At 38.9% G+C, this 22,171-nt stretch overlaps 1 protein-coding gene across 1 annotated transcript in view; it reads left to right on the forward strand.

Annotated features, from left to right (window-relative positions):
* vps39 (VPS39 subunit of HOPS complex) overlaps window positions 1-22,171 on the forward strand; it is a 137,261-nt gene that overhangs the window by 80,582 nt on the left and 34,508 nt on the right. Inside the window, exons 11-18 of the mRNA XM_063053301.1 lie at window positions 4,562-4,691; window positions 5,292-5,434; window positions 5,919-6,059; window positions 7,361-7,502; window positions 10,771-10,857; window positions 11,282-11,355; window positions 11,671-11,769; window positions 13,347-13,464. Coding sequence (XP_062909371.1) covers window positions 4,562-4,691; window positions 5,292-5,434; window positions 5,919-6,059; window positions 7,361-7,502; window positions 10,771-10,857; window positions 11,282-11,355; window positions 11,671-11,769; window positions 13,347-13,464 — 934 coding nt within the window. The remainder of the gene's footprint in view (window positions 1-4,561; window positions 4,692-5,291; window positions 5,435-5,918; window positions 6,060-7,360; window positions 7,503-10,770; window positions 10,858-11,281; window positions 11,356-11,670; window positions 11,770-13,346; window positions 13,465-22,171) is intronic.

Below are 22,171 nucleotides of genomic sequence, written 5' to 3' on the forward strand. Positions count from 1 at the left end.
GGGTGGAGGGATGGTGTTACTAGTCAGGGAAAATGTCAAGTCAGGACAGACAGGTGAACTCATCTAGTGAGGCTTTGTGGGTAATACTGAGTGATAAGAAAGGTATGACCACATTAATGGGGCTATATTATAGACCACTCAACAGTCCGCAGGATTTAGAGGAACAAATTTGCAGAGATATCACAGACTTTGCAAGAAACATACTATTGTGATAGAAGGTGACTTTCCACATATTGACTGGGACTCCCATACTGTAAAAGGACTAGATGGGATAGAGTTTGACAAATGTGTTCAGGAAAGTTTCCTTAATCAGTACATAGAAATCCCAACAAGAGGGTATATAATATTTGATCTCTTAGTAGGGAATGAGACAGGGCAAGTGACAGAAGTTTGTGTAGGAGAACACTTTACATGTAGTGACCGCAATGCCATTAGTTTCAAAGTAAGTATGCAAAAAGATGGGTCTGGTCCACGAGTTGAGATTCTAAATTGGAGAAAGGACAATTTTGATGGTATCAGAAAGGATTTGGCAAGTGTGGATTGGGAGAGGTTGTTTTCTGGCAAAGGTGTACTTGGTAAGTGGGAGGCCTTCAAAAGTGAAATTCTGAGAGTGCAAAGCTTGTATATGCCTGTCAGAATAAAAGGCAAGGATAACAGGTTTAGGGAACTTTGGTTTTCTAGAGATATTGAGGCCCTGGTTAAGAAGAAAAAGGAAGTGCATAGCAGGTATAGGCAGGTATGAACAAATGAGGTGCTTATGGGGTATAAGCAATGCAAGAGAACACTAAAGAAATAAATCGGGAGAGCTAAAAGAAGGCATGACGATGCTCTAGCAGACAAGGTGAAGGAGAATCCTAACGGTTTCCACAGTTATGTTAAGAGCAAAAGGATTATAAGGGACAAAATTGGTCCTCTGGAAGATCAGAATGGTAGCCTATGCGTGGAGCAAAAGAAATGGGGGAGATCTTAAATGGATCTGTACTTACTCGGGAGAAGAACACAGAATCTATAAAGGCAGCAGCGGGATCATGGACCCTGTACAGATTACAGAGAAGAAGTGTTTGCTGTCTTGACCCCAATCAGGGTGGACAAATCCCCAGGGCCTGACAAGGTGTTCCCTTGGACCCTGTGGGAAGCTGGTGCAGAAATTGCAGGGCCCCTAGCAGAGATATTTGAAACATCTTTAGCAACAGGTGAGGTACTGGAGGATTGGAAGATGCTAATATTGTTCCACTTTTTAAGAAAGACTAAGAATAAACTAGGAAACTATAAGCTGGTGAACCTGACATCAGTGGTGGGAAAGTTATTGAAAGGTATTCTAAGAGACCAGATATATGATTATTTGGATAGACAAGGACTGATTAGTGAAAGTCATTATGGCTTTGTGTGTTGTAGATCATGTCTAATTGAACTTATAGTTTTTTGAGGATGTTACCAAGAATGTTGATGAAGGCAAGGCAGTAGGTGTTGTCTGCGTGGACTTCAGCAAGGTATTTGACAAAGGCCTTCATGGAAAGTTGGTCAGAAAGGTTCAGTCGCTTGGCATTCAAGATGAGGTAATAAATTGGATTAGACATTGGCTTTGCAGGAGGGGCCAAAATGTGGTTTAGATGGTTGCGTCTCTGACTGGAGGCCTGGGGATTGGCGCTGAGTCTTGTTGTTTGTTATCTATATCAGCGATCTGGGTGATAATGTAGTTAACTGGATCAGCAAGTTTGTGGATGACACCAACATTGGAGGTGTAGTGGACAGCAAGGAAGACTACCAAAGCTTGCTGGAAAAATGGGCTGAAAAATGGCAGATGGAATTTAATGCAGACAAGTACAAGGTGTTGCACTTCACTAGAACAATTAGGGTAGGTCTTACACAGTGAATGGGAGGGCACTGAAGAGTGCTGAAGAACAAAGGAATCTGGGAATACAGTTCCATAATTCATTGAAAGTGGTGTCATAGGTAGATAGGGTTGTAAAGAAAGCTTTTGGCACATTGGCCTTCATAAATCAAAGTACTGAGTACAGGAGATGGGACGTTATGTTGAAGTTGTACAAGATGTTGGTGAGACTTAATTTAGAATATTGTTTTCAGTTTTGGTCATCTATCTGCAGTAAGCATGTAAATAAGATTGAAAGAATACAGAGAAAATTTACAAGGATGTTGCCAGTACTGGAGGACCCGAGTTAAAAAGAAACATTGGATATTTTAGAACTTTATTCCTCGGAACATACAAAATTGAGAGGAGATTTGATAGAGGTATACAAAATTTTGAGGGGTAGAGATAGGGTAAATACAAGCAGGCTTTTTCCACTGAGGTTGGGTGAGACTACAACTAGAGGTCATAGGATAAGGATGAAGGGTGAAATGTTTAAGGGGAACATGAGGAGAAACTTCTTCATTCAAAGGGTGGTGAGAGTGTGGAACGAGCTGCCAGTGCAGGTGCTAGTTGCAAGCCCAATTTCAATGTGCAAAGAGAAGTTTGGATAGGTACATGGATAGGAAGGGTATGGAGGGCTATGGTCCAGGTGTACGCCAATGAGACTAAGCAGGTTAAATGGTTCAACATGGGCCAAAGGGCCTGTTTCTGTGTAATTTTCTATGACTGAAATGTAAGAATAGAGAGATGGGATTTAAATCATTATTGGTGCTGAGCACATAAAATCTACCTGGCCTTTATTGGAATGCATGCTGGATTGCTGAAAGTAATAGTAAAGAAATTATGGAAACTGCTACCACAACAACCATTCATGGATCTCTGGGTATTCAGTGTATTAATGGAAAAATAGATTATTACATCCCTAATCCGTGAGACAAGAGGATTACAATCAGTAACAATCAGCTGGTTGATTAAATGTCGTCATGAAACTGAGACTAGGATTTTGAACAATATGCATTGGGTAACAAACATGATTGAAATCAATAAAGTAATGAAAAACAGTTGAAGGAAGTTAGTGTACTCTCCAGCACACATCTGTAGAAGTTTGTCAAAGTTTTAGACGACGTACTGAATCTTCACAAACTTCTAAGAAAGTAAATGAAGGTTAAGAAAGAGATGTAATAGACGTGCTCAAACTGGATTTATTTCTTCATCCCAAAAAAAGTTTGAACTTTGTCTTAAACTTACTCAGTGAACGAAGATTATGACTCTCTTGGGTTGATAATTTCAAGGTTTCACAATCAAAGTAAAGTAGCTTATCCTCCACTAGATGTTTTTAATCTGACAGTAAATGCTAGAATGATTAATGGAGCCTTGGCATTCGTGAAGGGTATTATTCAAAAATTGACTGTTTTGCAGACTACTTTAAGGGAGAACTCAGAAGATTGTTGTTGGACAGGAGTTGCTCAAGGCCAGACCAGATAAAAGACCAGATATATGCCTTTGTTTCATTTATATAATGGTTTTATGTGTCCATTCTTTTCATTTAAGTTTAAGTTTCCTAAATTACCACCTCAGTAACATGATCCTTGGTATTATCACAAAGCAGTTGCTAGCTTAGATATTCACTTAGATGGATAGGATAAATATTTTGTAGCATTGAATGTCTGATTCAGATAGTAATGATATATTCCAAGACCATCTTCAGTTCGCCTGGGAGCCTGTGATTATTAATCTTCCTACAGTATATAACTTACCTAGAGAACTCAATTGACCTTCTGAAGGGTCTTGGCCCGAAACGTCAGCTATACTCTTTTCCATAGATGCTGCCTGACCTGCTAAGTTCCTCCAGCATTTGTGTGTGTTCAGTGAATTTCAAGCATCTGCTGATTTTCTCTTGTTTGTTGACTGGGCAAAGTAAGTTGGTTTCAGAATTTAGTCAATAAAATGCACAATTTTTTTAAAAAAAGATGTAATGTGCTACATGTGAAAGCACATTAATTATAATTCTGTTGCATTGAGTATCTCAGGCAGTGAAAATGATCAAAGATTCTTTTCTCCAGCCAGGCAGTTGTGCAGCACTTGGTTACAGATACTCTTTAGATTGCACCAGAACTTTATGCTGTCTGCCTTTCCTTCTCCTCATTGTTTTGGGTGGTATAGTAATATAACAGTTAGCTGTCACAAAGTTTCAGGTACCAAGATTTCAATCCTAATCTCTGCTATCCTTGTGGTGTTTGCATATTCTTGGTCACCACTTCAATTTCCCAAATACATACTGCTAGGTTAACTGGCTATTGCAAATTACCCATTTTGTAGGTAAGTGACAAAAGTATTAAAGAATTGATGAGTATTTGAAGAAAAGAGTTAGAGTTGAGGGGAATGGGACTGACAGGAGCTAGCATGGGCTTGATGAGTTGTAATGAGTTTCGGATTATGTTGGGTTCTCTTTCACAGAGTAGGGGTCTTGTTATAGGACTTACTACCAGACAGGATAGCAAGAATATTCTGATTGTTGTTCATTGGACATTTACAAAAGAAAGCCATGTATTTTATTCACTTATTTCCCATCAAAAATTTTCATAAGCCGATTGGTCTATGCTTCAGAGTGCTGTGCTCAGTGGTGTTTGTGAATACTGACTGTCTACTTATCACTCAGTATTTGTCTGAAGTGTTGCCATTTTATTTCAGAAAATGAAGGATGATTCAGACAGCGATAAATGGCAACAGATTCATCATATACAGAACCTTTTTGCTTTCAACCTGTTCTGCCAAAAACGCTTTGATGACTCCATGCAGGTTTTTGCTAAGCTTGGCACAGGTAACAACATACCTATACCATTTTTAAATAGATGATGAACCAGGGGCCAGTGCAGGACAGTGCCAGGAATGATAACAGCATATGAATACAGGAAAGAAGTTGAAACTCTCGTTAGTAATCTCTTACTAATTCTTACTTCCCTTTCTATAATCAGAAATGATGATTAAGTGAAGCAATATTGGGTATGTGTAATGGAAACAGAGATAGTAAGGGGCTTAGTAATTTAGCAATTATGAGGAACTTCTGAGAGGATTGGTTTGAATGTGTAATGGAAACAGAGATAGTAAGAGGCTTAATAATTTAGCAATTATGAGAAACTTCTGAGAGGATTGGTTTGAATGTGACAAGGAACAATGTAGTATTGTGCATTAAAGAACATAGAAATAAGAGGAACAGTTCATAACAGTGTCATATCCCAAACTGAAGGTATATGAAAGATCTTAAATATTAACTCATTTAATCTTAAATATCAACTATATTTAAGGAGCACTTAATACATACATATTTAAAGCTATAGATATGCACTGAAGGTTTTAGATATTTTGGATTGCAAAGGGAACTGAATTATATTCTTTTCATTAAATTTATTTGATTTATCAGATCCTACTCATGTGATTGGTCTGTATCCAGACTTGTTGCCAGCTGATTTCAGGAAGCAACTTCAGTATCCAAACCCACTTCCCACACTATCTACTGCAGAGCTGGAAAAAGCACACTTAGCACTCATAGACTACTTGACCCAGGTAAACGTCCCTGGTGAAATCAAATTCTGCCTTCTTTGAGTACACCTGTAAGGGCATGCATAACTTTGAAGTAACATATCATGAATGCTCCTAGGGCTTTGTTGCTTGTCATATTTGAATGGTTCATTGGAAGATTGGTTCAACTCAGGCTGCGATTGGACTTAGAACAACAGAGTGTCAGAAATATCTGAATGTATTGGATTGGGGTTGGCTACACTAAAGTAAATGCTGCAGAGTTTGGATTTGGGCAGGAAATCGGGTATTATACCTGTTAAAGGTGAATACAATTATATTTACAAGTGGTTTGTACCTCCTGGAAAGAAGTGCAGACTACCTAATGACGGATACACAAACATTGGGCTTTGTAAAATAAATCTTGTAGTGACGTGGTCGTGAGATGCATGGTGGGTTTAAATACAAATTTGTTTATGGCATTGTAAAGCTTTATTAATATATTGTTTATAATTTTTGTCATTCTTCCTAGAAACGAATGCATTTGGTTAAACAACTGAATGATTCAGATCCCTCTACCACTTCACCACTAATGGAAGGAACACCAACCATTAAGTCAAAGAAAAAGTTGCTCCAGATTATTGACACAACATTATTAAAGTGTTACCTTCAAGTGAGTAGGGCAGCATTGTGATCCAGTAACATGATTTGTCCGACTTTAAAGGCAAAAGCAAATGTTGCACTTCCTTTTCCCTGTTGAGGTGTTGACATGTGCCTCAGTGAACCATTCTATTTTGAGCTTTCAACATTGTGGATGGTGTTGTTCAGCATGTGCTGGTTGATAGAGACACAGCATGGAGCAGGTCCTACTGCTCAAACTGCCTTTGCTGCAGTAGAGGACCTTTCTCTTCCAGTGATGAGCTAAATTACAACCATCAGTTGTGGGATCTTGAGGGAAAATTTGGAGGAAAACAGTTATTATTGCATTGTTAGATAAGGAAGGTGTGATAAAGGGGGACTTGGCAACAGATTTGAAACCAGGACATAAATTTTAAGTCTGAGATAAACATTGGAGCCAAAGGTGAATGAGGATTGTGTTGTTTTAGAAAGAGAGCAGCAAGATTTTGTGTGAGCTGCTTCTAATTTAAGATTGTGGGTGGACTGCCAACAATAGGCATCTCATGACACTGGAAAGATACTACCCACAGTTTCCCTGGAAAATCCTCCAAATTCACTAGATGTATACAAAAACCAACTTCACCTCTCACTAGTCAGCTCTAGCAGGCAGTCAACGCAGTTCACCTGCTTGACACTGGACTTCTGAAACAGATGCTCTGTTTAAGCAGAAAGAGGGAAATTCTTAAGAAGGTATTCCGTGTTTCCTGGAATGGCTCTTAGGAATCCCTGGTCCATGATTGCCTAAAGTAGAGAATAAGTATTCAGAAGGTACTCAAATCATGTTTTGGAAGCACACTCAAGTGGCAGGATTTTAAGCCTCAGTTCTTGGGACTGCCCAATTGGTACATTTGCCACAATTGCACAAAAGGTCAGGGCAGACATAGAGAAACAGAAGTTACTGCAATTGTTTATCTTCAGAATAGTCGAGTCTAGAAGTACCTAAGGCACACATGAGTTTCAACTGCAGGTGGGGTGAATCAGCTAGAGATGGAAAGTATTTACAGGGTGATTTTGTGGAAGGCAGTATTTCACAATTAGCAGCTAATTTTAGGATTTACTAACTTATTGAGATTTCATCAGTCATTGAGAGGAATAGAGCCAACAATTAGGAGTAGGGAATGCCAAGGATGGTGGCTTCAGTCTTCCCAGTATCTAACTAATCTTGGCTTCATCCGTCACAGGTACTGTGACAAGACAGTGGAGGGGATGAAAAAGATGATGAAGTAGAGCTGTGTGACGTTAGCATACAAAAAGTTCTCATCATTCTCCTTACTGAATGCTGACTGTTTGTTTCAGACTAATGTAGCTCTTGTAGCACCATTGTTACGGCTGGAAAACAACCATTGTCACATTGAGGAGAGCGAACACGTTCTGAAGAAAGCACAGAAGTACAGTGAGCTTATTATTCTGTATGAAAAGAAGGGTCTACACGAGAAAGGTAAAATAATAAACTTAAATCCATTGCAGTCCTGTTTCCTTTTACAGGAGCAGGAGTAACCTGTTCTACTATCCACTTCATGATTGATCTCTGAACTAAAACAGTTAGCCACCTGAACACTATCTGCTGCCCTTTCTTAGCTAATGAATCGGTACTTCTCTCGTTGAACAATACTTGGAAGAAGCACCAAGGATAGTGGTGTAAAATTAATTCTGGATAAGGTTTTCATGTCCAGCAACAAGCAGCAAGATATCAATACCAGCAACTGAATTGTCCTCAGCCTGATGGACGTAATTGTCAGATACTGTCAGTGGTGATAGTTTAAGCCTAAGGCAAGAGATGAACCTGCCTGACATCGGCCTCAGTTTGCTTGTTATGGAGCTATCAATCCACATTAATGTTTATAGGATTGTCTTGATAGAGACAAAGTCCCACCTTCATACAATCCACATGATAGCATGGAATGATGGTGCCCTGAATGTAAAAGAGGGGAAAAACACTAGTGTTCCCAAAGTAGCCAAATTTGTACCCAAGTACTTGCATTTCCATTACAACACTGACATCTACCTCACAATGCGAAATTTCCTTAATTATGTCCTACCACATTATAAGCAGCCAATTATTACCCAATATTTTACAGTCAACCATCAGAAAAGGGACACATTATGCTATCAGCATACTTACCAATGGCCTCTTATATCAGATTTTCCTATAACTATTTGGTTTCAATCTGTTAATAATGTTTCATCCAAATCGGCAAAAGAGGTAAATTCCAGAGGAGAGGTTCAAGTGACTACCCTTCAAGTCAGGCATCATTTGACAGAAAGTGGCAACAAGAGTCTTAGTAAAATTGAACTCATTAGGAGTAAGAATAAACACTATTATGTTGAGTTATATCTTGCCTGAAGAAAGGTGGTTGTGGTTGTTGGTCCATTATCTCAGATCCAAGCCATTGTTGCAAGAGTTTCTCAGGGCAATGTCCTGGGTCCATCTGCCTTTGGCTGCTGCCTCAGTGATATTCCTTCCATTGTGGTGAGGAGATTCATTGATTATACAGTGTTCAATTCCTTTCAAAATGACATACTATGCCTGTGTGCAGCAAAGAAACATATCATTTGAACAGGGTTGATAATTGGGAAGTCAAGTTGTCATGCAAATGCCAGGCAATAGTAGTTTTCAACTAGAGTGTCAAGCTACCAACCTGTGATATTCAATGGCATTATTATAACTTGAACATCTTGTAGTTCACAATTGACCAGAAGCTCAGCTGAGCTTGCTACAGTACATAAATGTTATCATGGCTGCAAGAGCAGATCAGAGACTTGCATTGCAGTATGATTCATTTCCTGACACACCACATATAATGTGCCAGTTATGAGTGTGATGGAGCTTTCCAGCTGCATGGATGACTGCATCTCCATCAATACTCAATATCTTCAAAACAGCTTGCTGGATTGGCAGTCATAGAGTCATAGAGCACTACAGGACAGAAACAGGCTCTTCAGCCCATCTAGTCCATACCGAACTGTTAATCTGCCTACCGTAAACACTAAATACTCTGCAGATGCTGGGGTCAAAGCAACACTCACAACACGCTGGAGGAACTCAGTAGGTCGGGCAGCATCTGCGGAAACGATCAGTCAAAGTTTCATGCCGGAACCCTTCATCGGGACTGAAGAGAGAGGGGGCAGAGGCCCTATAAAGAAGGTGGGGGGAGGGTGGGAAGGAGATTGCCTATTGACACGACTGTTCAGCAGATGACACAATAGCAACAGCTCTACACACTGTCCTTACACATCTGGGGAAGAAGGATGCTTTTGTAAGAATGCTGTTCTTGGACTACAGTTCAGCATTCAACACCATAATTCCCTCCAGGTTTGACAGGAAGCTCAGAGACGAAGGGTCTCGGCCTGAAATGTCGACTGTACCTCTTCCTAGCGATACTGCCTGGCCTGTTGCGTTCACCGGCAACTTTTATGTGTGTTGCTTGCATATCCAGTCTTTGTTTGATAGGTTTCAGTGAGATCCATGAGACTTAGGAGCAGAGTTAGGCCATTCGGCCTGTCGTGTCTGTTCCACAATTCCATCATGGCTGATTTATTATCCCTCTCAACCCCATTCTCCTGCCTTCTCCGTATAACTTTTGATGCTCTTACTAATCAAGAACCTCTCGACCTCTGCTTTAAGTATAACCAATGACTTTGCTTCCACAGCTGTCTGGCAATGAAATTCATAGATTTACTGCCCTCTGGCTGAAGAAAATCTTCAACCCTGTTCTAAAGGGACCTCCTTCTATTCTGAGGCTGTGCCCTCTGGTCCTACACTCCCCCACTATATAAACACCCTTTCCATGTCAACTCTATCTAGGCCTTCTAATATTCGATAGGTATCAACGAGGCCATGCTTCTAAACTCCAGTGAGTGCAGGCCAGGAGCCATTAAGTACTCTTCATATATTAATACCTTTCATTCCTAGGATCATTCTCGTAAATCTCTGGACCTGCTTCAATGCCAGCACATCCTTTCTTAGATAAGTGGCTTAAAACTGCTCATATTACTCCGTGAGCGGTCTAACCAATGCCTTAAATAGCCTCATCATTACGTCCTTGCATCCTTCCACCAATTTGCCTGACCAGAAGTATAAAAAGTCACTTTCATTTAAATAGCTCCATTACACTACTGCTAAATAGATGCTTTTGTTGCTGCTGTTATCATTGTCATGTTGCAAATATGCACAGCAAGCTGCTAATTTTTTGTCCATTTGCTTCTGCATACTCCCTGCTTCCTCAGCACCTTCTGCCCCTCCACCTGTCTTTATATCATCCACAAACTCGGCCACGAAACCGTCAGTTCCGTCATCCAGATCATTGACGTATAATGTGAAAAGAAGTGATCTGAACACCAACCCCAGCATCCAGAAAATCCCCCCTTTATTCCCATTCTTTGCTAGTTTGTCCATGGCAGAATCTTTCCACAGGTTTCACCTTTTTTAGCAGCCTCGCACTGTGTCAAAGGGTTTATAAAATTCCAAGTAAACAACATCCACTGATTCTTGTTTGTCTTTCTTACCTGTTATTTCCTCAAAGAATTCCAAGGGAGTTGGACTGCACCACTGTTTTAATGTATATAATTCATAGATAAAAGCCTGTTTTATGACATGTTGTCACAAATGTTCAGGTGGCTTTAAAACACTGTGGTGCTGCAGTCATCTGTCCATTCCTCCCTTGTTTTTGAAGGATATTTCATGTGCTGTTGTGCTTTCTTTGCAGCTTTACAGGTCCTTCTAGACCAGGCAAAAAAAGCTAACTCGCCACTGAAAGGACATGAGCGAACTGTGCAGTACCTGCAAAGACTGGGTTAGTAATAGTTAGTAATGTATTATAGTAACATTACACAGAAACCAGTTAATTAACAGATGATTGATCAATGTAGTTAGTTCCTTCTCTGATTCACTGCAGTTTTCAGGTTGTAATTAGGTTCATGGGCTGTGATGAAGGACATGGCTGCAGATCATGAGCCAGTGACTTCTGAATAGGACATTTATGCAGACATTGAGTGAGACGAGATTGAGGTTAGCTTTGATGCTTGCTGTTGCATATTGGCAGGAAGGGTCTTTGGAAATATTGGCATTCAAGAAGCCTTCTGAGGCCTTCCAGTAATCTGCAGTTTTTACATTTGGAATTTGATGATTTTAACTTGTTATGGTTAATTTATGCATTAGATGTATTCCAGAAGAAACCTTTCTGTACCTATTTTCTGATATGTTTCTTTTCTCTTTAGGGAAAGAGAACTTGAATATAATTTTTGAATTTTCTCTTTGGGTCCTGAAAGCATGTCCTGAAGATGGATTAAAGGTTGGTGTTTATAACAGGCTTTGTTTTGATCCTTAGTTAAAATCTAAATAGTTTGCTATACATGATTTTCATTTGAGTCCTGACATATGTCCTGTGTGAATATAATTGTCAATGTCGCTTGATACTAGTTGATAAAGTTTTATGGAGAGATTATGCTATGTAGCTGCAGTGCTGAGATGGAACTTTATCATAGACTGTAACATGGCAAGGAGATGTCTGTCAGGAGCAGAATTGCTCAGAGTTTAAACACCCAGATGAATTTACCAAGGTGCACAACAAATTGGTCCATACTTGCTTTTGGTCATCTTTGTTTAGATATTTACAGAGGATCTCCCTGAAGTGGAAAACCTACCAAGAGACAAAGTATTGGAATTCTTGAAGGAGAGCTTTAAGGAACTTGCTACTCCGTACCTGGTAAGAACTCTTCATATCTGGAAATAGTATTAATATTACTCTCAGTGATGTGTCCATTTTGTTACATTTTATACAGACATGTCATTGGGTGTTCATCCTTTCCCGCACTTTTCACAGACCGGCATAAATTTTCCTTTAATTTGCTGGGTGTTCCTTCAGTATTTGGTCAAGAATGCAAGGTTGAGTTTTGCAAGTTATTTTCAATTCAATTGATGTTCACATTGATGGAGTAGGACTTGACTGGTATGGAAGTATGAAAAAGGCACTTGCATTTAAATAGTTCTATTACACCACAGCCAATTAAATGTTTTTGGACTTGCTGTTATCATTGTCATGTTGGAAGCATGCACAGCAGACTGCCACAAGTAGTATATCTGTATTAGTGTTGCAGATTGGACATTAAATATTGGTCCAGAAATCTGGGATAGCTCTTGCTCTTCTAAGTAGCACCATCCACCTGCAAGAATGAAGAGGCCTCTGTCTCATTGGTTTTACTTTTTTTATATTCATTCAAGGGACTGAGCTTCACTAATTGCATTTAATTGCCCATCCCTAGTCATCCTTGAGAATAGTGCTAGGATACAACTATGGTTAATTAGCAAGAGCCAATATAAAGAAGCAGAGCGGCCATTGTGTGAGTGGACAGTGTTAAAGTCATCAGACTTTGGCTCAATAGGCTTGAGGTGAGAACAGGTGAAGAATAGAACTTAAGTTTGAGAAGTTAGAGGCATAACAAATGTAGACACGATGGTAGTTCAGGCAGTGGAATACTTCTTCTGTGACCCTGTGGTCTCCCTGATGACGGCATCTACAAGAAGTGCACCCAACTTCAGCTCCTGACTGACTTAAGACCATCCTAGAGGCTGAAAACTACATTTGTGAGTTTTTTTTTTACCAAGGTGGTCATACACAGAGTGCAGGCTTCAGATAGTAGATGGGTGAGCATCAGGAGAAGTGAGGGGAATAAGCAGTCATTACAGGGTTCCCTTCTGGCTATTCCCCTCAGCAACAAGTATACCGCTCCCCACCCCCCACCCCCCCCCGAGGGGTGGGATTCAGATTTCTTGCATCAGTGCTTTCCTTTTAGATAAATATATTGTGGATAATTGCTTGGACCTGAGGTATTTGACTCCCCTCCTGGCTATGCCTTCTATTGCTTGCTCTGCCTCATCTACTGCTCATTACCAAACTGTATCTTGCTCAGTTTCCAGTCATCTAAAGCTTCTTTGAGCATCTTGCCTTTTTCAGCATTGCTTGTGTTTTATTTTTTTTAAATAAATTTTTCTCTGTGCTGCCCACCCAAAAAATATAATTACATGAAATCCAAGATGCATAAATATTTTTTTTAAAGATTCTTTCTTTGTCAGTGCTCCTGTGGAGGTACTCTGGAATTTGATTATTCTGTCAGAACGTTATTCCAGTAACTCGTTATTAATCTTTGTTTAATCTAAGACAGTGAGATTTGATAGAATAATTGCTCTGGGCATAGGCCTGAGATAATGCTCCCCATTACTCCTTACCCATCAACCATTTATTGGATCTTTATGATGATTTTTGTTTGTTATCTTCTTTTCGAGGAACATATCATTTACATCTGGGATGAAACAGGGCCAGTCTTCCACAACTGCCTGATCCAGTTGTACCGTGAAAAAGTGCAAACCCTCATGAAGGACTACCTGAACTCTCTACCTGAGGGTAAGACCCATGTCTGCAGAGGATCTGTGCTGCATTGCAATTCCTATTTTGTTTCTGAGTTGTGAACAAAATTATTTTGTTTATGTAGCCAACTTTTCAACCGTCCTATGAAAGTACTTTCTTGGGAATTTCACTACTCTGTTGCTGTGATATTGCACCAGTGGTCCCAAACTTGGTGCATCTTACAGCAATAAATATTCCATAATGCCATTCTACATTAAACTTTACCATCATTTTTCAAGAAATGGAATTGAACAATCATCTAGCACAGCTGCTATGTCCAGGATCAAGAACGTTTAAGTCATCGCATTTTTCTATCAATGGAAATTGTAGCAACACACACAAAATGCTGGTGGAACTCAGCAGGCCAGACAGCATCCATAGGAAGAAGCACAGTCAACGTTTCAGGCTGAGACCCTTCGTCAGGACTAACTGAAAGCAGAGATAGTAAGAGATTTGAAAGGGGGAGGGGGAGGGGGAGATCTGAAATGATAGGAGAAGACAGGAGGGGGAGGGATAGAGCCAAGAGCTGGACAGGTGATAGGCAAAAGGGATACAAGGCTGGAGAAGGGAGAGGATCATGGGACGGGAAGCCTAGGGAGAAAGAAAGGGGGAGGGGAGCACCAGAGGAAGATGGAGAACAGGCAAGGAGTAATTGTGAGAGAGACAGAGAGAGAATGAATGAATGAATGAATAAATAAATCAATAAAGGATGGTGTAAGAACGGGAGGAGGGGCATTAACGGAAGTTAGAAAAGTGGATGTTCATGCCAGCAGATTGGAGGCTACCCAGACGGAATATAAGGTGTTGTTCCTCCAACCTGAGCACGGCTTCATCTTGACAGTAGAGGAAGCCGTGGATAGACATGTCAGAATGGGACGTGGAATTAAAATGTGTGGCCACTGTGAGATCCTGCTTTCTCTGGCAGACAGAGCGTAGGTGTTCAGCTAAACGGTCTCCCAGTCTGCGTCGGGTCTCGCCAGTATATAGAAGGCCGCATCGGGAGCACCGGATGCAGTATATCACCCCAGCCGACTCACAGGTGAAGTGTCGCCTCACCTGGAAGGACTGTCTGGGGCCCTGAATGGTGGTGAGGGAGGACGTGTAAGGGCAAGGGCTCTCCCACCCCCCACCGATGACCCCTTCTCCCGTCTTCAACCCTCCTCCTCTTCATGGACAACCCGCCCTGGTCTTCTGCCTGCTCTGGATCTTTTTATTGCTAACTGCCGACGGGACATCAACCGTCTCAACTTCACCGCACCTTGTTCCAATTCCAACCTCACTCCTTCCGAACACTCCACTCTCCACTCCCTCCGCACCAATCCTAACCTTACTATAAAACCCGCTGATAAGGGGGGCGCTGTTGTTGTCTGGCGTACTGACCTCTACCTTGTCGAGGGAGAGCGTCAACTCGCTGATGCCTCCTCTTATTTACCCCCTCGATCATGACCCTACCAAGGAGCACCAGGCCACTGTTTCCTACACCATCACCAACCTTATCAGCTCTGGGGATCTCCCATCCACTGCCACCAACCTCATGGTTCCCACACCCCGCACTTCCCATTTCTACCTCCTACCCAAGATCCACAAACCTGCCTGTCCAGGTAGACCCATTGTCTCAGCTTGCTCCTGCCCCACTGAACTCATTTCTGCATACCTCGACACGGTTTTATCCCCCCTTGTTCAGTCCCTTCCCACCTAGGTTCGTGACACTTCTCACACTCTGGATTTTTTCAATGATTTTAAGTTCCCTGGCCCCCACCGTCTTATTTTCACCATGGATGTCTAGTCCCTATATACCTCCATCCCCCACCAGGAAGATCTCAAAGCTCTCCGCTTCTTCTTGGATTCCAGTTCACCTCTACCACCACTCTGCTCCGTCTAGTGGAATTAGTCCTTACTCTTTTTTTATATAATATAATTTTTATTGAGTTTTCAAAAAGAATACATGAAAAGGTAAAATCTACCCTCCCCCCTCCCCTTAACCCTCTCCCCCCCCATATATAGTCCTACCTAAAAAGAAAGAAGAGAAAAAGAAAAGAAGAACCGCCTGGTTATTGGAAGGTTTCCACATGCTCCATGGGATTCAAAATAAATTTGGTATAATTATTCGTTACTTTCCCCAAGGGACCAAGATCTTTATCGGAGCACTTAAATATGCCATCCTATCTTTTGTAAATAAGGGCGCCAAATATTCAAAAATGTTACATATTTATCTCTTAAATTATAAGTAATTTTTTCGAGTGGAATAGAACTAGCCATTTCATTATTCCAATGATCCATACTTAAATACGAATCAGATTTCCAAGTAACTACTATAGTCTTCTTAGCTACTGCCAATGCAATTTTTATAAATTCTTTCTGATATTTATTCAATTTAAGTTTCGGTTTTATCCCTTCAATATGACCTAATAGAAATAATACAGGGTTATGTGGAAGTTGAGTTCCAGTAATTTGTTCCAATAAGACTCTTAAATTTATCCAAAAGGGTTGAATTTTAAAACAAGACCAAGTAGAATGTAAAAAAGTACCAATTTCTTGATTACACCGAGAGCATTTATCGGATAGATTTGAATTTAATCTATTTATTTTTTGTGGTGTAATATATAATTGGTGTAAAAAATTATATTGTACTAATCTAAGTCGAACATTTATTGTATTTGTCATACTGTCAAGACAGAGTCTTGACCAATTTGTTTCATCAATATTAATATTCAGATCTGTTTCCCATTTTTGCTTTGACTTATAGATTCCTTGTTTAATTGTCTGTTCTTGAATCAAATTATACATACAAGAAATAAATTATTTAATTTTCCCTTTTTGAATTAAAGTTTCAATTTCATTAGGTTTTGGCAAAAACATTGTTTGACCCAGCTTACCTTTTAAGTAAACCCTTAATTGAAGGTAACAAAAGAAAATATTATTTGATATTTTATATTTATCCTTTAATTGTTCAAATGACATCAATGTACCTCGTTCATAACAATCTCCTATAAATTTAATCCCTTTTTGGTACCAATTATATAAAAGTTGATTGTCCATTGTAAAAGGAATAAGTCTGTTTTGGAACAAAGGTCTCCTTGCTAATAGAGATTTCTGTGTTTCATTATCAACATTTATCTTATTCTATAGATCAATCAAATGTGTTACTATAGGAGATTGTTTCTTTTCCCGTATCCATTTAGATTCCCATTTATATATAAAATCTTCAGGTCTATTTTCTCCTATCTTGTCTAATTCTATTTTAATCCATGCTGGTTTTCGATCATCGAAGAAAGATGCAATAAATCTAAGTTGATTTGCTTTATAATAATTTTTAAAGTTTGGAAGTTGTAACCCTCCTAACCCAAATTTACATGTCAATTTTTCCAATGATATTCTTGACATTTTACCTTTCCAAAGAAATTTTCTCACACATTTATTTAACTCTTGAAAAAATTTCTGTGGCAATTGTATTGGTAATGTTTGAAACAAATACTGTAATCTAGGAAATATATTCATTTTTACAACATTGACTCTACCTACTAATGTTATTAGTAGTATCATCCATTTGTCAAAATCTTCTTGAATTTTTTTCAATAATGGTAAATAATTAAATTTATATAAATTCTTTACATCATTATCAAGTCTTATACCTAAGTACTTTATACCATTTACCGGCCATCTAAATTGGGTTACTAATCGACATTGACTATAGTCTCCTTTAGTAAGAGGTAAAATTTCACTTTTATCCCAATTTATTTTGTAACCTGATACCTTCCCATATTCATCCAATCTAGAAGATAATTTATGTAACGAATGTTGTGGGTTTGTTAAGTAAATCAAAACATCATCGGCAAAAAGATTAATTTTATATTCCTCCTGATTAACTCTAAAACCCATAATATCTGGATCAATTCTGATTAGTTCTGCTAATGGCTCTATCGCCAGTAGAAATAAAGCAGGTGATAATGGACAACCTTGTCTAGTTGACCTTTTTAACTGGAATGGTGTTGAAATTTGAGAGTTTGTCACTACTTTAGCCTTAGGGTTAGAATTTGAAGTTTTAATCCAATTTATAAAAGATGTCCCTAACCCATATTTTTCTAATAATAATAATAATAATAATAAAAAATCCCATTCTAATCTATCAAATGCTTTTTCTGCATCCAAGGCTACTACTATACTCTTCTCGTCCCTTTTTTGTGCCAAATGAATTATACTGAGTAGCCGGGTTCCATTATCTGCCAATTGTCTATTTTTAATAAATCCTGTTTGATCCATATGTATTAATTTTGGTAAATATTTAGATAATCTATTTGATAAAATTTTTGCTATTATTTTATAATCCGTATTCAATAGAGAAATAGGCCTGTATGATGTTGGTTTCATAGGGTCTCTGTCTTTTTTTGGCAATACTATTACAATCGCTGTTGAAAAAGATTCTGGGAGTTTATGTGTTTTTTCTGCTTGACGTATTAGTTCCATAAAGAGAGGAAATAATAAATCTTTAAATTTTTTATAAAATTCAGGTGGAAAACCACCTTCTCCTGGAGATTTATTACTTTGGAGTGATCCTAAAGCTTCTTCAACTTCTTTTAATGTAAAAGGCATATCTAATCCCTTCTGTTCTTCCAAATTCAATTTTGGAAGAGATACTTGTGATAAAAACCTTTCTATCTCATTAACATCATTTTGTGATTCTGATTGATATAATCCAGCATAGAAACTTTTAAAGGTTTCATTTATTTCAAAAGGTTTATAAGATATTTTATTTGCCCTTGTTCTAATTGCATTTATTGTTTTGGAAGCTTGTTCTGTTTTCAACTGCCAGGCAAGAATTTTATGTGCTCTCTCACCTAACTCATAATACCTTTGTTTAGTTCTTATAATTGCTTCTTCGATTCTATATGTCTGAAGCGTATTATATTGTAACTTCTTATTGACAAGTTGCCTTCGTTTTTCTTCTGACATAGATCTTTGAGATTCTTTTTCTAATTTTGTAATCTCTTTTTCCAATTGATCTAGTTCTGCCATATATTCTTCCTTAATTTTAGACGTATAACTTATTATCTGGCCCCTAAGATGTGCTTTCATCGCATCCCATAATATAAATTTATCATCCACTGAATAAAAATTTGTATCCAAAAAAAATTGAATCTGCTTTTTCATAAAATCACAAAAATCTTGACGTTTTAATAATGTTGAATTAAATCTCCATCTATAAGCCACTTCTTCCTTATCAGCCATTATTATTGTCATTAATAAAGGAGAATGCTCTGATAATATTCTTGCTTTATATTCCATATTTTTCACTCTGTGTTGAATATGCATTGATAATAGGAAAAAATCTATCCTTAATTAAGTTTTATGTCTATGAGAATAGAACGAATAGTCTCTTTCTTTAGGATTGATTCTTCTCCATATATCAATCAAATTTAAATCTTTCATCAATGATAAAGTTAAATTTACTACCTTCGATTTTATAACAGCCTTAGTTGATCTATCTAAGACAGGGTCTAAGCAAAAATTAAAGTCTCCTCCAATTAATATTTTGTCATGTGCATCCGCCAAATTCAAAAAAGCTTCCTGTATGAATTTTGCATCATTTTCGTTTGGTGCATAAATATTCATAAAAGTCCATAGTTCAGAGAAAAGTTGACAATGTATAATCACATATCTCCCCGCAGAGTCAGTTATTACATTTTGTATTCTAATTGGTAATGTTTTATTGATCAAAATTGCTACTCCCCTCGCTTTTGAATTAAATGAAGCCGCAACAACACTACCCACCCAATCTCTCTTTAGTTTCTGATGTTCTGTTTCTGTTAGGTGCGTTTCCTGTAAAAAAGCTAAATCTATCTTCATTTTTTTAATATGTGTTAAGATTCTTTTTCTTTTCACTGGTCCATTAAGCCCGTTAACATTAAAACTCAAAAAATTCAATAAATTAGCCATTATTCTTAACAAAGTTACTCCAATCTAAAACATTCTCAACATCTTCTCAACTCTCATAGTTTCTTGGGGAATCTCTTTGAATTTCACCATGTTGCTATGTGTTTCCCTCCCAACCCTCCAGGCAAAAAGAAAAAAAAATAGAAAGGATACAAAAAAAGAAAAAACAAAATACCCCCCCCACTAACGTTGTGAATGAAAAGATACACAACACTACCCCCCTCCATTTTACGGGTCGTGGCTAAAGCCACGCTTGCACACATGATTAGCGTAGCAATTGGTCAGTGCTTCTTCCAGCTCCCCCGCAACAAAAAAAAATTATATATATATAGACAAAATTAATGTTACTATTCCCAACTAATATTCCTCTAATTTTAATCTTTCTTACCCCCTTCGTATAATTAATAATATATTTATACATTCATCCACCTTCAAAAATCCAACAAGTCCATTCTTTGACCCAATCTTCATCTTCAATCTATCTCGCTCCCCTGGATTTGTTCTTGTATCTGGTGAATATTCAGAGAATCTCGCACAAACTGCTCCGCTTTCCGGTAGTCATCAAAAAATCTTTTTTCTCCACCAGGCAAAAAAATCTTCAAGGTTGCAGGATAACGCAATATAAATTGATAACCGTGATCCCATAGGGTTTTTTTCACTGGATTAAGTTTCTTCCTTCTCTTCAAAAGTTCATAACTTATATCAGGGTAGAAAAAAACTTTGTTCCCTTGAATCATCAATGGCCCTTTTCTATCCTTGGCAGCTTGACCAGCTGCCTGTAGAATCCTTTCCTTGTCTTGAAATCTTAAGAATTTTATTAAAATCGATCGTGGAGGTCATCTTTTGGTTTTGGTCTTAGAGCTCTATGTGCCCGCTCAATTTCAATTGGTCGAACCTCCTCTTCCATTTGCAAAACTTCCGGGATCCATCTTTGAAAAAATTCTATTGGTTTTTCTCCCTCCATACCTTCTTCAAGAGCAACAATTTTAATATTATTACGTCTACTGAAATTTTCTTTTGTTGCGGTTTAGGAGGCATATCGTAAAGTAGTCTTGCAAAGTTTATAAATAGTTTTCGGAAAGTATTTATTAACTTTGTTTTGTTTAAACGGTACTTTGCTAATTTTTTAGGGGAGAGCTGGATTTACACGTCTCAATCCCACGTCATCACGTGACACCCTAGTCCTTACTCTTAATAATTTCTCCTTTGGCTCCTCCCACTTCCTCCAAACTGAAGGTGTAGCCTTGGGCACCTGTATGGGTCCCAGCTATGCCTTCCTTTTGGTTTGCTTCGTGGAACAGTCCATGTTCCAAGCCTATACTGGTATCCGTCCCCCACTTTTCCTTCGCTGCATTGGCGCTGCTTCCTGCACGCATGCTGAGCTCGTTGATTTAATTAACTTTGCCTCCAATTTTCACCCTGCCCTCAAATTTACCTGGTCCATTTCCGACACCTCCCTCCCCTTTCTTGATCTTTCTGTCTCTGTCTCTGGAGACAGCTTATCTACTGATGTCTACTATAAGCCTACGGACTCTCACAGCTACCTGGAGTATTCCGCTTCCCACCCTGTCTCTTGCAAAAATGCCATCCCCTTCTCGCAATTCCTCTGTCTCCGCCGCATCTGCTCTCAGGATGAGGCTTTTCATTCCAGGACGAAGGAGATGTCTTCCTTTTTTAAAGAAAAGGGCTTCCCTTCCTCCACCATCAACTCTGCTCTCAAACACATCTCTCCCGTTTCACACACATCTGCTTTCACCTCATCCTCCCGCCACCCCACGAGGGAGAGGGTTCCCCTTGACCTCACCTACCCTCCTGCCTTCTGCTATCATTTCAGATCTCCTCCTCCCCCTCCCACTTTCAAATCTCTTACTATCTCTTCTTTCAGTTAGTCCTGACAAGGGGTCTGGGCCTGAAACTTCGACTGTACCTCTTCCTATAGATGCTGCCTGGCCTGCTGCATTCACCAGCATTTTGTGTGTGTTGCTTGAATTTCCAGCATCTGCAGATTTCCACATGTTTGTGAATGGAAATTGTACAAGGCTACACTTTACATCTGATTAACATCTAATGAAGTGATACTGTGAGGCAACATTGAATTTTGGCATCTTTTGACTATGTTCTTTTGTTCCCTTTATTTCTCTAACATCTTTCCCCTAACTTTTTAGGTGTGCACTTGTCATATTTATGAAAGTAGGAGGATGTAGAAAGAAGTCTCAAGAGATTCTGAGATACTGGAAATCTTGAGCAACACACACAAAATTCCTTAGGGCAATTTATGTAAATGTGGAAACAAGTTCAAAAATGAAGTGGTACATGTATGTTTAGTACAAGTGGGAGTGTGATGGATTATATGGGCTGAAGAGCCGGTTTGCATGCTGTATGCATGCTGTATCATTTTGTCTGATGCCTAGTATAATTTTTCCACTTAGGGCAATTAAGATGAGCTATTTGATATAATGTACCCATTATATTATCAAATTGCTGTTTGCATCTGCAATGTGACACATTCTGGCTCATTTTTTAGACATATTTACAAGTTTCAATTTAAATGGCAAAGATGCAAGATAATATTTGGGTTGTTTATCTCCTTCAGATATCTTTCCATTGTTCCTGTTAAGGCTGATTTATACTTGTGCGTACTAGCTTGCGCCTACGCAAGTGGGCTACGCTGTTGTGAGCATTTATACTTGTGTGTTGGTGTGTTTGCGTCACTCTGCAATTCACCGCCAAAACGCTAGTTGGCAGTGGGGTTTCTATGCCACTGTGTTGAGTT

The sequence above is a fragment of the Mobula hypostoma genome, chromosome 1, assembly GCF_963921235.1.
Source record: "Mobula hypostoma chromosome 1, sMobHyp1.1, whole genome shotgun sequence".
Classification (NCBI taxonomy): Eukaryota; Metazoa; Chordata; class Chondrichthyes; order Myliobatiformes; family Myliobatidae; genus Mobula; species Mobula hypostoma.